Source organism: Accipiter gentilis, chromosome Z (assembly GCF_929443795.1).
Source record: "Accipiter gentilis chromosome Z, bAccGen1.1, whole genome shotgun sequence".
Lineage (NCBI taxonomy): Eukaryota > Metazoa > Chordata > Aves > Accipitriformes > Accipitridae > Astur > Astur gentilis.
This window is the reverse complement of record NC_064919.1, coordinates 37,686,192-37,700,986: the sequence shown is the minus strand read 5'-3', so window position 1 is coordinate 37,700,986 and position 14,795 is coordinate 37,686,192. Positions and strand designations below refer to the sequence as shown.

Genomic DNA, 14,795 nt, shown 5'->3' with positions numbered 1-14,795 from the left:
AATGCAATAACAGAGGATACTAGAACTCCCGAAGGAGAATGTACTACTTTTCTGTTACAGGCTGGCACACATGGTCAGTTTGCAGGCTATATTGTCTTAGAATCTTCCCAAGTAGCAATGGAAACCAAGTAGGTGCTGTGGTCAGACCCTATGCCACTACCTACTCCGTGAAGGCATAAGGTTCAGAGTGTGAGGTACAACAGTCCGTTGTTGCATTGATGTGTACGCTCCACCTTGTTTGAGCAAGAGGGCATCTAGTGCCAGTCTATTCTGTAGTATCATCTTGGCAGTGGCTTTCAACTGTGTGTTGACCAACATGAAGAATGTTCTGGCGCTGTTGGCCAGACATCCCAGTTGGACAATGGTATCTTTGATGATAATGTTAGTCTTAATGTCCCTATCTGGAATCAACCGGTCAGCCACCGATCTTGTCATAGATTTCAGCCATTGACCCATACTCATTTCTTCCCAAGTAGGTGTTTCTTGCTTTACCCAATACTTATGCCCAGTTACGGGGTGCAACGTATGGGGCATCTATTTCTTAGGGCAAAACAGAAGGGTACCTAGGGTGCAGGCGGCTGGCTGATAGGCATTTTCCCAGGCTTCTTTTTTCCACCAGATACAGTTAGGATAGGCATATTCATCACTACACAGCCATACCATACCCTGGAGTGTCTGTAGCACCATGGAAGCATTCTTTTCCCACATGAATAAAGCTTTTGAGCTATGGTATGATTCCAGAGGTGGAATCATACTCCCACTTCTCTTGAGGTGGGTCAGTGAGTTTAAACTCTTGGACCTTAGAGTAGTTCACTGTGTGGACCCACTTAGTTAGATTTCATTTTTTTCTCCTCAGTGCATGTAGCAGGAAACGTCTTGTATTTGAAATCAAGGAATTTGAAATGTGCGTGGGAGTCACTGGTTTACCACTTCTAAATTGAACCAATGAGTGTCCCACAAGAGTACTGTTGCATGTTTCGCCTGGGTCTGTCATATCAGATTCTTGCATTGTATAGGAAACAGAGATGATAGGCTCTGGTGCATTAAAGTGGGTTAAATTAAATCTTCTTGGGGTGGTCCAATCCCAGTCCCAAGTATGGGGGGGGGGAGTGGTGGTCCAGCCATCTACCCCTTCCAGGCAGCTTTTGCTGTCATTTAGACTCAGATGCATGGGACCTGAAGCTAGAGGTATACAACACACCTGGACACCTTCAGTGGTATTGAGGGGAACTGCTGTTTTGGAAATGTTTGCTATTAATTCTGATATGTCAATGCCTGAGCCAGAAAGGTGTGAAGGTGAGCTGTCAGCTGATGTCAGAGTGGCAATACAGGCAGACAACAGACCTTCATTAATGCCCACATCTCATGCAAAATGCATTACCATTTGGAAGACTACATTACTTCTAAGCCTTCCCTGAGGGGAAGCATCTGTCTGTGGGTGATGTTAATGGCCATCAGGAAAAAAAGAGACCAAGCCACTTCATATTGGCATGGTTCAGGCACCTGTGACACGGCTCAAAATGCAACTGGTTGGCCACATGCTACCAGCAGCAACCCTACACCAAGCCCTTCCAGAACAGAGCCTGGTCTGGCCTGCCACTGGGGGCAGTGTCATTTGCTTCCTTGGCCTTAGAGGTATGGTGCTGCATGCTGAACAGCTGCACCAAAAATTAAAAAAAAACCTACACGAACCCATACAGACCTGGTCATTGGGGGAAACCTCTCCGGTCCCCCCAGTAAGTCAAGTAACACCACCCAGTATTCCTGCCATGGTAGCAATGGCCTCAGTGGAATACAAGGATCGTGTACCATACAACTGAACAAAGTTATGCTGTTCTGAGGAACTGATGAATTGATGATGATGATGAATTGACCCATGACGTTCCTGCAGAACAGAAAGGTAAACAGGTCTCAGTGGGGAAAGGCTTGACGGTTACCCCTGGATCCACTTGTGGGGAATTTTTAGGGTCTTGCTGTCAGGAGTCTGAATGCTCCAGGTGTTATTATGGATGCTCAGAAGAAGGTCCTGTTTAAGCCCCGCGGTGGGGTGGTTGAAATCACTCTCGGGCAGCGATTCGTGCAGCCTTCCTCCTGCTGCCTCTGCTCACCGCCTGGCGGCGCCACTGCGCCGCCGCCGGGCGGGCTCGGCCCCCGCCGAAGGGAAGGAGCGACGCCGACCGGAGCCCCGCCCCGCCCCGCCGCCGGGGTCGCCTCCCCGCGGGGTGTTGCATCTGCTGACCGCGCCCGGTAAGGCTGGTGGTCGGGCCGAGATCGGGTGCGGCGGATCGACGCGGTCCTTTGAGTTCCGATTATGACCTGCGTAACTAAATGAATTGACAAAGAGCAAAATCTTTTTATCTGCCAGTCCCCAGTCGATCTGGGGATGAACAGAGGTTCAAATAACTTGGGGTGGGAGATTCTGTTTGTTTGTTTGTTTTTGTGTTTTCTGATTTCACAAAGTGTCTATGTACAGTTCTGTCTCTGTGTCTGTCCCTTATGGCTTCCAAAATCCGTGTGAGACAGCACGCCCAGGATACTGCAGGTGTTGCATGCACAAGTGGATCTCTGTCTTAGCAAAGTGATAAAGCTGACTGGAATGACCTGCTCTAAATTTTTAAATAGGTGGTTCCCTGTAGTGCTGGAGAACTTTGTACTTTAATTCCCTGTTTACAGAATAACAAAAAGCATGCAGTAGCAGGATTTGTTTGTGTGTATGTATGTGTTAGCAAGAATTTCTGCTAGGTAATTCAGAAAAAGGGCTTTGACACTGTCTCCCACAAGCTGTTGATGTACAGGCTGCATGAGCAGACAGTGAGGTAGATGGAAAGCTGGCTGGAGGTGATCAGCAGTGCAAAGTCTAGCTGGAGGCCAGTGACTAGCACTGTACCCCAGGGGTCAATACTGGGTCCAGACCTGTTCAGCATCTTCAGTACCGAGCTGGATGATGGGGCAAAGTGTATCCTCAGCAAGTTTGCAGATGGCATCAAACTGGGAGGGTCATATGCCAGAGGGTCATGGCAGTCATCCAGAAGGACCTTGACGGGCTGGAGAAATGGGCTGACAGGAACCTCATGAACTTCAACAAAGAGAAGTGCAAAGTCCTGCACCTGGGGAAGAACAGCCCCAGGTGCCAGTATTGCTGGGTGCTGATGATCTTGAAAGCAACATCACAGAAAAAGATCTAGGGGTCTTGGAGGACACCAGGTTGAACATGAGCCAGCAACGTGCCCCTGCAGCAAAGAGAGCTAATGGTATCCTGGCCTGTGGGAAAAGAGTATTGCCAGCAGGTCCAGGGTGGTGATCCTTCCCCTATCCTCAGCACTGGCGAGGCTGACCACACTTGAGAGTGCTGTGTTGAGTTGGGCTCCCCAGAACATGAGAGAGATGGAGCTGTTGGAGAGAGTCCCAACAAAGGGCCACAAAGATGATGAAGGGACTGGAGTATCTCTCCTCTGAGGAAGGGCTGAGTGAGCTGGGACTCTTTAGCCCGGAGGAGAGAAGGCTGAAGAGGATCTCATCAGTGTGTACAAATACCTGATGGGAGGGTGCAAAGAGCACAGAGCCAGTCAGTGGTGCCCAGTGAACAGGACAAGAGGCAGTGGGTGCAAATTGAAACACAAAGAACATCCTCCTAAAGATCAGGCAACAATTTCTCACCGTGAGGGTGGCCGAGGACTGGCACAGGTTGCCCAGAGAGGCTGTGGAGTCTGCATCTTGTCCAGACAGCTTTTGAATATCTCCCATGATCCTTGGCAACCTGTTGTAGGTTTCTGGGCTGGAGCAGGGTGATTGGACCAGATGACTTCCAGACATCCCTTCCAACCTTAGCCAGTCTGTGACTCTGAAAAACATCCTGGTTCAGGCAGCTTCTGTTGCTCGTGGTGTTATGAAAAATTTCAGAAAAATTACTCTTTTACTGCTTCAGAAGAGGCTACGTAATGTCCTCCCTTTCTCACTTTTATTTTGCTATTCCTTCTGTTTCAGTCTTCTCTGTGGCCCCACGTATTGCAGCATTATTCTTAGGGCTGCTTTCCCCTACACTGCATCATAGTTCAGTGGCTTAAAATTGCAGAAATCTAACAAAGTCAGTTGTTTGGCTGGATTTCTACTTCAGGTCTCCTCCATAAGAGTTCTTGGTAAGAGCCCTCCATGAACATGAGTTGAAAAATTGAGAGAAAATCAAGATGATCTAAGATTTTTAATTTTTAGAAATTAAAACTTGATGAAACATCTTTTTGGATTTTTACTTCGGTTTTCATTCACACAGTGCTATCGTTTACCTGAAACTACAACTGAAGCTATTAGCTCAAATTCACTCCTGTGGAACTCCTCACAGCATTATCTTAGCAAAGGTATCTATTTTATTTAAAATACTTAGGTTAGTTTTAAGCAATAATAAATCCCTTCATTTTTGTTAATTTCAAATATTTGCTTTCCTTTTTTTCTGTGCTTACGCTGCTTAAAGAATCCAGATTATACTGATGAGAAATATTTGATGGTGCTTTTCCTCATCTGTCAGAAGTAGGCCTCTGTCTGCCTATAACAGCTTATGTTTTACTGTTAATCTTGAAGTGATTAGTATGCCTTAGACATTCTTTTCATAACAATGTCATAAACAGAAACTGTACTGAAGGCATGCATGTTGGTTACAATCTCCAAGTCAAACTCCTTTGTATGACGAAGATCTTGGCCAGATATAATGAATTCTTAAAACTTCTCTGCCAAACTGATCCTGGCATAGCTTCTGGAGCTTCATTTAAATTACGTGAGAGATCAGTAGAGCTTTTTAGCATCTGTGCCCACAATACTGTGTTTTCTTTTTCTGCCTGCTCATTCTGTGTGGCAAATATTTTTAAGTAATGCAGTTAACATCATCGCTGAATTCCACTGGGAAGCATAGAAACAATGGGATTGATGAAGAAAGGAAGTTTAAACAGCCATCATTTTTGCTACATTTTGGCATATTATTGCTATATAGGAAGATCTGATTGTATTTATGTCAGCAGGAGTTAGTATGTGATGTTACAAGATGAGAGTAAGGCACAAACAGATGAAGAAAAGTTAGATTTTCTGTGTGGAAAAGGAGAGACAAAGAAATTCTTCGTTCCACAAATCATTGTCTCTACTTCTAATGGTTGAGGCAGTCCTTTTTAAGCTCTGAGTACTGGTAGTTCCTCCTCACCTCAGTTCTGTTGTGTTTCTAGGTTGATAATAGCATTTTGTCCCAAATTATCGCACCACTCTACTGGAGGAAGGGACTGAATGTAGCGCTTGACACTGTGGAGACACTGTTTACCCTTTCCAAACTCCGTATTAGAGTACATAGTCTGTAGAAATAAGCTGCAGAATTTTGCTACAGCTAGGTATGAAGATTTTAGAAGAAAGCGATACAGCAGTGTCATTCACAGGGGGTCAAAACCCCTCCAACAGTCAGTTAAAGTAGAAACTCTAGGAGGGAGCCAAGGTGTATGCTGAACAGACAAAGTGGGACTGAGGTACTTGCTACTACACTGCAATATGGCAAGGAAGTGTAACCAACTCTTAAAATTTCTGTGCCAAACTCATCCTGGCAGAGAAAGGTGAATGGAGAGTTTAATCCAAATAGAAGGAGTAAAAAGTGGTAGATTGTGAGTTGTGCACAGACAGAAGCTGCAATAATGATAGCAGGTATGACTACACAGAGATAAACTGTGAAGAAGAAAATAAAGGGTTCAAGATGGAGCTCTGTGGAAGGTGCTACAAAAATTTTAACAGCAGAGGAGTATCAGAAATTCAGGAAGCAGTTGTTCTCCAAGTCTGGTAACTCCTATCTGAGGAGGCTTCATTTAATGAAATAGGAAGGTGAGATGAGACTGGCATTAAATATTTTCTCTGAGGGTTTTAGAAACAAATACAGGAATCTGGCTAATGCTTTTCAATGCTTTTCTTTCTGCTGATGACATCAGATTTACAGAGACTTTTATTAGAGGAACACAAAACCCCTTGTTATTCAGTAAAACTGTATCTTTGTCACATATTGATTAGACCAGACTCAGTCCATAGTTTGAATGCTTGGCATTTTTGAAGTGAATGCTTACATCAGCAGATAGCCTAATTAGGGAGTTGATAACAAGCAAGTCGAAAACAGTAGAACTTGCAAGCCTTACTGTTGGAAAATAGGTCATAATGTCAGTATGTGTTAGATGTCAGAGTGTGACAAGGTTTAACTGCTGAATATGAATTCGCTCCTACTCTTCACAGGATGTGCATGTTGGAATCTTAGTGTATCTTAAATGGCTCTTTAGCACCTTTTCAGGATTATGTTCTCTGAGTAATGTGCTTGTATAGAACATTGTGGTAGTATTGTTACTTCATTATTATCATGAACAGCTTTTAAAAAATTAAGAGAGTCAAAACCAATCAAAATTCAAATTGATGGGTTTTGTTGTTTGGGTGTTGTTTTGGGTTTTCCCCCCCCCAACAGTTTCTACTCAGTCATTGCTTAAACAGGAATTGTAGCTGTTCAGACATCCCTCTTCCCAAGAATTCAGGCAGGAGGAACTTAAATGTTCCAATTGAAAGTACTTTGTTGCCATTGCTACTTGGCCTTAGGAATAACATAATGGCTGAAATCCTATGTTGGACTTTGCTCAGTTACTCCCTGCATTCCTCAACACTCCATTTCTCAGCTACACCCGTTCCCTTCAGACACTTAATTTTTTGTGCTAAGGAGAGAAAAATAGTCCTGGATGAATAGCTTTTGAAAATATGAAGGTTCTTCCTGCTACCATTGATGCCGTTCTTAAGTATATATAGCCATTACAGAAGATAATATGAAAAAAATCTGTTCTATAGTAGGAATATGCTGTACTGAATATTAAAGGAACTGATACGGACTTTAATGAGTGATAGATGATAATTTTTAGATAATCTAGAGTTTGGAATTAATGTCTGGTTTATTGATGGTATTAACAGTGTCATCTAGGATCCCATCCTGCTGTCATGAAAATAAGTATTGAAACGGAAAGAAAAAAAAAAGCTTAGTATTATTTCTGTTGTATGTTTGTATTTATTGTATTTCTGTTATCTAGGATGTGGAGGAAGAACCAACATTGTATGACATTGTATGACATTGTATTGACAACTAGTTTACTTTTTAGTTCCCACATGGCAAATCTATTGCAGAGAAACTCCTCATACATATTATAGGTAGAATTCAAGGAAAATTTGTATTTGGGTAATTGTTATTACTGTCATTGTAAATAAAAAGTGCACTCTCCAAAATTTGTGTATAAAATCTGAGAGGATTTATTCTTCCTGAGCTTTCTGGTTCTTCAGAGTTTTTTGATAAACTGTCCACTCATCAGAAGGGGAAGGTGGGTTTAGCTGTGTTTTCAAAGGTACTTGTTTAAAGTTAGCTGTGCAAATCCTACAGGCATTTTGCAGAGAAAACTCTGCGAAATCGAAGAACCTTTCTTCACTTGCTAGATATTATCAAGCCTATGAACACATGGAAACATCTACCTCATCTGTAGCACATTGAGCCTCTTTATACAGAACTGTATCTAAAGAGTTATTCATCTAATTTTCTGTTTATGGCAAAAAGTTTATTGTGTTAATGTGGTTGGGGTTTAAAAGTGTGAGTAAATGGATAATTAATAATGACAAAACTCCTGTGTGGCTTAGCCTGACTGTCAAAGATATAAGAAAGTAAATAAAAATATGCTTCATTTCAGATCTGTTGTAATTTCAGAAAAAAACCCAATCTTATATCTTAAAATGGCATTTAGGAAACAATTCATAAAATATGCCTTTTTAAGAAAATACTTTTGCCCTTTCTGACTTTCTCAATTCCAAAACGCTAACAATATATTAAAACAAACTTGGGTTTTTATCAGAGTGATACTGACCAAAAAAAGCATCAGGCTTCTAGTGTGTATATGTTTTTAAGCTGACAGTGAAATTGGATATACTTCTTCTCTTTACATTTAAATATGACTTAAAATAGTTAACACGTAAGTCCTCACAAATTAAGATTGATATTACCACAGAAAAGCAAGATAGTGCATGTGATTCAAAGATTTGCACCTTTCATAGTGATACCATTTGTGTTTTCTTCACTGGACAAGCACTGCACTGTGTTGCATAATTGGGATTGACTTTTTGAGCTTCAGCAGAGCTTGAGATTTATTTGTCCTTTTAAAACCATAGGACTGGACTTGAAATAAATGAATGGAATCAATAGATCTTAAAATTTTGTTCACTTCAGGGCTTCAGTGATACTCTTTCTGTTTCTGGAGAGTATTAATTTCCTGCTGGTACTGCCATTTATTTACTATTACTTGACATATTTGACTTAGAAAACTGTTAAAGATACTCAGTGGTTATTTTTAACCACTGATCTGCTGACACAGTTGGCTTAATTTAAATAAGCATTAGTAAATGACACAAGGCACAGGCATACTCCATGTGATGAATGCATTTTGAGGCCCAAGGGTCAAAATACAAATACCATATTAGTTTTACTCAGAAGGGAGCTACTGGGTGAGCTGGGTGTGAACAAATGATGGAACCCATCTTCTGCCTAGATGTTGCTAAATCATGTCCAAATTCCTTAAAATACTTAAGAGATGAAAAGTTTGCTTTCTAGGTAAACTAGATTGCACCAAGCGCTAATTATTTGGAAGAAAAATGCTTGCAGAAAGTTTATACCTCTCATAAAGTCCTTAATCCCTTTACAATTTAACTGTTGCATTTGGATACAGTACTGTGCTGAGTAAATCAGTACTGATTCAGGAGCTAAATGCAAACTTCTCCAGCAGATGTACTTAAAACCAAGTCCAGTGGTTAAAAAAAAAAAAATTAAAAAAATTTCCTTCTTCCTTGACTGTGAGCAATTGTACCTGCTTAAATGAAAAAGCAGGTGAATGGACAAGGCATGTATCATAGGTTTTATCTACAGCACAAACACCAGGAGTAACAAAAACTGAGGAAGTACTATAATCCACATACTCAGGTGGAATTTAAGTGTCTTGTAAGGACTTAGAGATAATGAACATCCTCCTGAAGAGGAGTACTGTATTCTACTACTAATATGTTTGTCCTACACACTCTGTATCTTGGTGTCTCCACATTCGTGGAGGTAAAGAGCTGGTTGTGGAAGCGAAAGGTAGAGAGAAAGAAAACGAACATGAATGTGAAGAAGAAAGAGATGCTTTCTTCTGCATCTTAAATAAAGTTTACCAGCTGCTTCATTTAATAATGCATGTAAGCTAACAGAAGAACTAAAAGTAGAAAATAGGGTAATGGTTAAAATTCCTTGCTTATTTGGCACTAATCAAAAAGCTGGAGAAAGAAACATAAAAAATATTGTTCTTAAATGCTTTACAAATATAGTAATTGTAAATAGTATTTTAATTATAATGGAGAAAGGAGTGAAATAAAATTGTGTTTGTTTTTTTTTTTAAATAGGCAGTGTATTGCTTTAACTCTATAATTTATTTCTATACTTATTTGTAATCCAAGAGGAGAAAATAGTATGAAATTGACCTCTGCACAGAAGAAACTCTTTGGAAGCCTTGTGGCTCCCTTTTCTACAATGTGCAAAGGACGCTTTCCTTTATTTCTATTTCAGAGTATGGAGAACTAGCTAAATCGGTTGATTTTTGCCTCTTCTGTGAAAGGGCAAGCTTTGACAAGAAATACTACCTGAAATCTCACAGAAGAGCTTCTACAGGTTTTAGAACAAAGCTTCCAAGCCTTCTCTCCTTTATGAACATATGGATGTATGTGAAATTTTGTTGTGAAGGAATTAGTATGGTTGCTTAATTCTGAACTCTCTGATAGCTAAAGATTAACTGAACTTTTTAAAAGAGCTACTGAGAAGCTAAATACACACATATAATATGTATATCATGCACTAGTCTAGAGCCTGTCCTCCCTTCCCTTGTGTGCAAAGAATTTCAATCTGCTTTAGCACTGGTTATTTCATAGAGGCCTCTATGATCCTTGGTATTATTTTAACTGCCCATTTGTACTCACACATTGAGTCATGTGATAGTTTTGTATAAAAACCTACAGAAATACAGGATGGTTTATGTATAAACAAATGAGGGTGGGGAACAAAAAAACCCAACACAATTTGAACTGGAAATAGCACATAATAAAATACAACAGGAAGTTACTCAAAGTAAGATGTAGAGCAAAAATGGCAATATATTTTCTAAGAGCATTTATTTAACATTGGCATTCCAGCCTAAAGAAGTCTATGAAATTCTAGTCCTACTTATTACTTCAGTAAATAAAGTTATGCAAATCATTGGCCATACAACTTACCCTGGCTGCATAGCACCTATTTTCTATTGACAGGAGTAGTTTGACTTCTGTCCAGAAAGAACATCCTGCAAGAATTATCTTACCTAGTTAAGGTGGGCAGGAGAGTAGTCCATACGTACAGGTAGAGATCCTTTCAAAATAAGAATCTGTGTTTTGTAATGGACATATATAAGGAGAAATCTGAGGGCATGGGATACCAACAGTAAGTTGTACATATTTGACTTAAGTAAACTTCTTAAATATTTATAGCTATGTAAGTCATAAGTCAACACATGTAATACATTTTTAGCTTATATGGGATCAAATACAGCACACATGAAGGTCTGAATCATGTTGCTGCTGTTATTTACATATCTTATATTGGTGCTGAAGTGGAGAAATGTGCTGGGGTTTACTGTGGTTATTTTTAAGAGACAGAGCTCTCTGTCTATCAGCAAAAGCCATGCTGAAATTCTGTATTTTATGTCAAGTAATCCTTTTTTTGTCTTTGTAGATGTTGATGAATGCCAGGCTATCCCTGGAGTCTGCCAAGGAGGAAATTGCATTAATACAGTAGGTTCATATGAGTGCAAGTGTCCTACTGGTCACAAGCAGAATGAGGCAACTCAAAAATGTGATGGTAAGTGATGTTGTCAGAGAACATTACCCCAAAAGGGGTTAAGTAAATCATTAGAGCACTTTAGTAATGAAAGAAAAGGTTCTCAATAGTTGGTGTCTGATCTGAACAGACATAACATCATTGTACTGTTCTTTTTGTTTCTTCTTCACAGCATCATCCTTTTCTACTTTGCTGTTCATATTTTGCATTAGATGTTTTTTTCTGTCTGTCTCCTGTGGGTATAGACAGTCTTTATCCTGTTTCAAAATTTAGAACTGTTGATAAAGGCTGCATCTGTGAGCAGCATATAACTGCAACTGAGGTATTAGGATTTTGTTTGTTTTCTCAAAAATGTCCAAAGTACTCTAGTACTGGTAGGTATTTTCAGCCTACTGACTACAGTGTGAAAAGCAGATGTGGCATTTTTGTAATGGGTGTAAGAAATTACTGCTATGTATAGTTTTTGTTGAAGAGCCTGGGTAAGTAAAAAATATATAGGAATTGTCCTTCCTTTTTTAGATTAAAAAAATCAAGTAGACCATGTTTAATAAGCATGGTTTAATAAACATAGACCATGTTTATTCAATAAACATGTTGATAAAATTAAGAGCAACAATTCTGTGTAGTTTAAAGTAATGCAGTAGAAAATCGCTGAGTTTTTGTGGGTTTGATGAAGACTTCACATTTGAGTGAATTTGCCCTGCCTTGAAAGAAATCAGAACTCTCAACTTCATCCCAGCCAGTGGGTACATTCACATTTAAATTACACAGATAAGAGGACAGCTTGTTCGAGGCTTTGGCTTGTGGTTAGGTGGCAATTTAACTATTTTATTCAGTATTAAGTTAGAAACAAATATATGGTTTGTAGCCAATTTTGGAAGTTGGCTCAGAGTTTTCCTTAGTTTTGCCTACAATACAGAATTCTGAGAAAAATTAAGTAATACAATGAGATGGAAAATCACACTTTGTAAGTGAAGGTGTTGCATTTGGTGTTGCAAGTAATACTGAAGAGTAAGGGAAAAAAAAATATCCAAAGGTATTTTTCTCTGGTCCTGCCCTCGACCTTCTTCGGGTTTTTTATGTTGGCTAGTTTCAATTTCTGCTCAGTACCCAATAGTATTCCTGTCTTGAGTTTTTCTAGGGGAAACCTGGCTATATCTTGTTAAACCCTTCCAAGAAACAGTTTGCAAGAAATAGAGCTGCAACCATAGAAACAGAGCTTTTCTTACCATGGTTGAGGAGAAATCGCAGCAGCTTGTCAATGTGTCTGTGCATGTGCATGTGTATAGCTACCTAACCATATACAAGAGTGCGCTGATAGGTATCCAGCATACGCCCAGAGGTTTAGGGCTCTGCAGGGAGCAATTACGTTCACAGGGAAAGCAGGTCCGTTTGAACCACTTTAGAAGTAAGTGGACACCAGGAGCTTTGCTGAGACACTGGGAAAAAGAATGTCTCCATACCTTGAAGACAGGAAGTAGAACAGTAGAAGAGTTGTAGAGCAATAGAACAATAACGGCACCATCTCCACAGCCTTCTGCAGGATCCAGGGAGAAACCAGAAGGCACCAAGTGGAGTGAGGAATCCTACAAAAGGAAGATGACTGAATGCAAAATTTGTAATCAGAGCCACTTTCCTTGTGAGAATTAAATCCAAGGCATTTCATCTACCCTGTGCTGCATGGCAGCCTGTGAGGAGCAGGGCTCAGCATAATGTGGGCAGCACAACCTAGTAAAACCTTTAATTTTTTGTGGGACACAGAATGGGAATGTAACCATAGGCAAGAGGTAGTGGGATTTTTCTTACCAGGGAGGCAAATAGGAAGGAGTCGCTGGGTAGGATACAAGAGACTTGTAGGCCTTCAGTGAGGCATCAGCATATATGAAGGAGAATTGGAATTAGAAGAAAAGGAAGAGGACAGGGTGCTTTGTTTTCCCAAGAGCCTTCCTTTGGTCTTGCCCATGTTTGAAAAAGTGGAAAGGAGGTGACTGAGACCACGTATCCACTAGTCCTGCTGTTTTTAGAAAAGGACATCATGCTTGTCAGCTTGTGACGCTTTACTTGGCTTATTTCTCCTCCACACCTATGTGGAAAAAAGCCTAAAGGATGAAGCATTGCTTTCCATTCATTGCTAACTGCAAAAAACCCAGCTGATTTTGGAATTGCCTGCCACTTGATCACTGGCTCTTAAAATTATAGCTTCCTTTTTATTTCCTTATTGAGTAGTAGTGGTCAGGGGTGTGGGGGCGTTAGTAATAGATGAATCAGAACACAAACTATGAACTTATATAGTAATAATCCAACACTACTTGCTTTTTTCTGATAATGGACTCTAATCATTTGGAAAGGAAAGGTAAATTGGCAGATACCATTAACAATTACATGCAACTTACTTTATGACTAAGTGTTTATAACAATATCTAGCACTACTATCAGGTCAGAGACATGGTGCTGTACTGATGTGGATCTATAATTTAAGCACCAGAGCTAACTTGCATCCTACCAGCTCAGAGCACAGTCACAGTGAACTTAGCTACCTATACCCACCTTAAATCTGACATATACCTGACATGATTAATTTTGTTAGTATCTTAATGCTATCATTAGCTTCTAAGCAATGTACTTCTGCAATGGTTACACAACATTTAGGAAGTCAATAAACATCTACTGTTTGCAATTGTCTTTGCATAACTAGCTATTTTTACCATCATTTTCTGTTACGTGGGATATCAAGCAATAAGTACAGTTACCATGATTTTGAAAAATTCTAGCAATACAATTTATCTTTCAGTAGAATTCAAGTACACAAAATTCAGAAATGTTTTCTTGTAATTATGCTGTTAAATATAAACAACTACCAGAAAAAAAACCTGCAAATGTTGAATGTTTTCCAAAATGTGACTGTGATGCTTTACTTGAAACTCATCATTTCAAAGCTGAAGCAAAACCAGCTGTAATTGTTAAACATGTATTGTATTTGATTGTGTAGGCAATGTACATATTAGAAATGTATGCTTTGTTGTTCCTCGTACTGGATTTGTGTTAGTTGCAAGACATTTCATTGGAAAGCTCTTATGCAAATTGGTTTTCTTTGTATTACACCTGTTTATTTTGGCAGGACTCTTTCAGCTTGAGACTGTTTAGAACTTTTTATAGTATTAAATGCAATGATTACTTTAACGTTAGAGAGTAACTTTTACATTTTTTGATGAATAGTTACTTGTCCTTGTTCTTTAGAAGTGCACTTCGCTTTTTGATTCTCTCAAACATGGTGTATTTATTATTATTCCATGAGACTTGTGCAGCAGGAGTAGGACAATAGTGATTTTGCCCAAGCCAGCTGTTGAGGTGTTAGTCAAAAAAAAAGGCATTTCTAATGTGATAAATATATCATCAGAGCAAAGACAGCATTTATGTCTGTTATATGATGGAGTACCATCTCCGTTCAATAAATGAAGTCCCTGTTCTGATGATGTCTGTAATCTGCCCATGGCAGCACTCATGCTTTACTGCTGTTAACTCTAAAAGAGCTCCATGTGAAGGAGACCTGATATCTCCTCTCAGGCAAGGATGCAGTTAAAATATATCAAATAGATGTTTTCACAGAGATCCAAAAAACGCAGGTCATTTTGTATATGTTATGTTTCTGCCTGACATCTGCACTCCAGCTTTGATGCCAAAAGGAGAACTTATTCAGTGATAGGTTTCCTTCCTTCTGAAAACAGTAATTAAGGCATTCTTTGCATTCTACTTATTTAACTTATCTAAAGCTCTGCTTTAGTTGTTAAAAATGTTATTAAGCATTTCTCCCTGTTAGTATCTACAGGAAGAGGTGAATATATTTTTAACGCATATCTGCTTAAAAATTTGTGATGCTTATGGC

At 39.6% G+C, this 14,795-nt stretch overlaps 1 protein-coding gene across 2 annotated transcripts in view; it reads left to right on the top strand.

The window, feature by feature from the left end:
* The window catches only part of FBN2 (fibrillin 2), a 170,587-nt gene that overhangs the window by 41,171 nt on the left and 114,621 nt on the right, over positions 1-14,795 (top strand). For both annotated transcript variants that reach the window (XM_049796454.1, XM_049796453.1), the window contains exon 7: positions 10,808-10,933. In XM_049796454.1, coding sequence (XP_049652411.1) covers positions 10,808-10,933 — 126 coding nt within the window. The remainder of the gene's footprint in view (positions 1-10,807; positions 10,934-14,795) is intronic.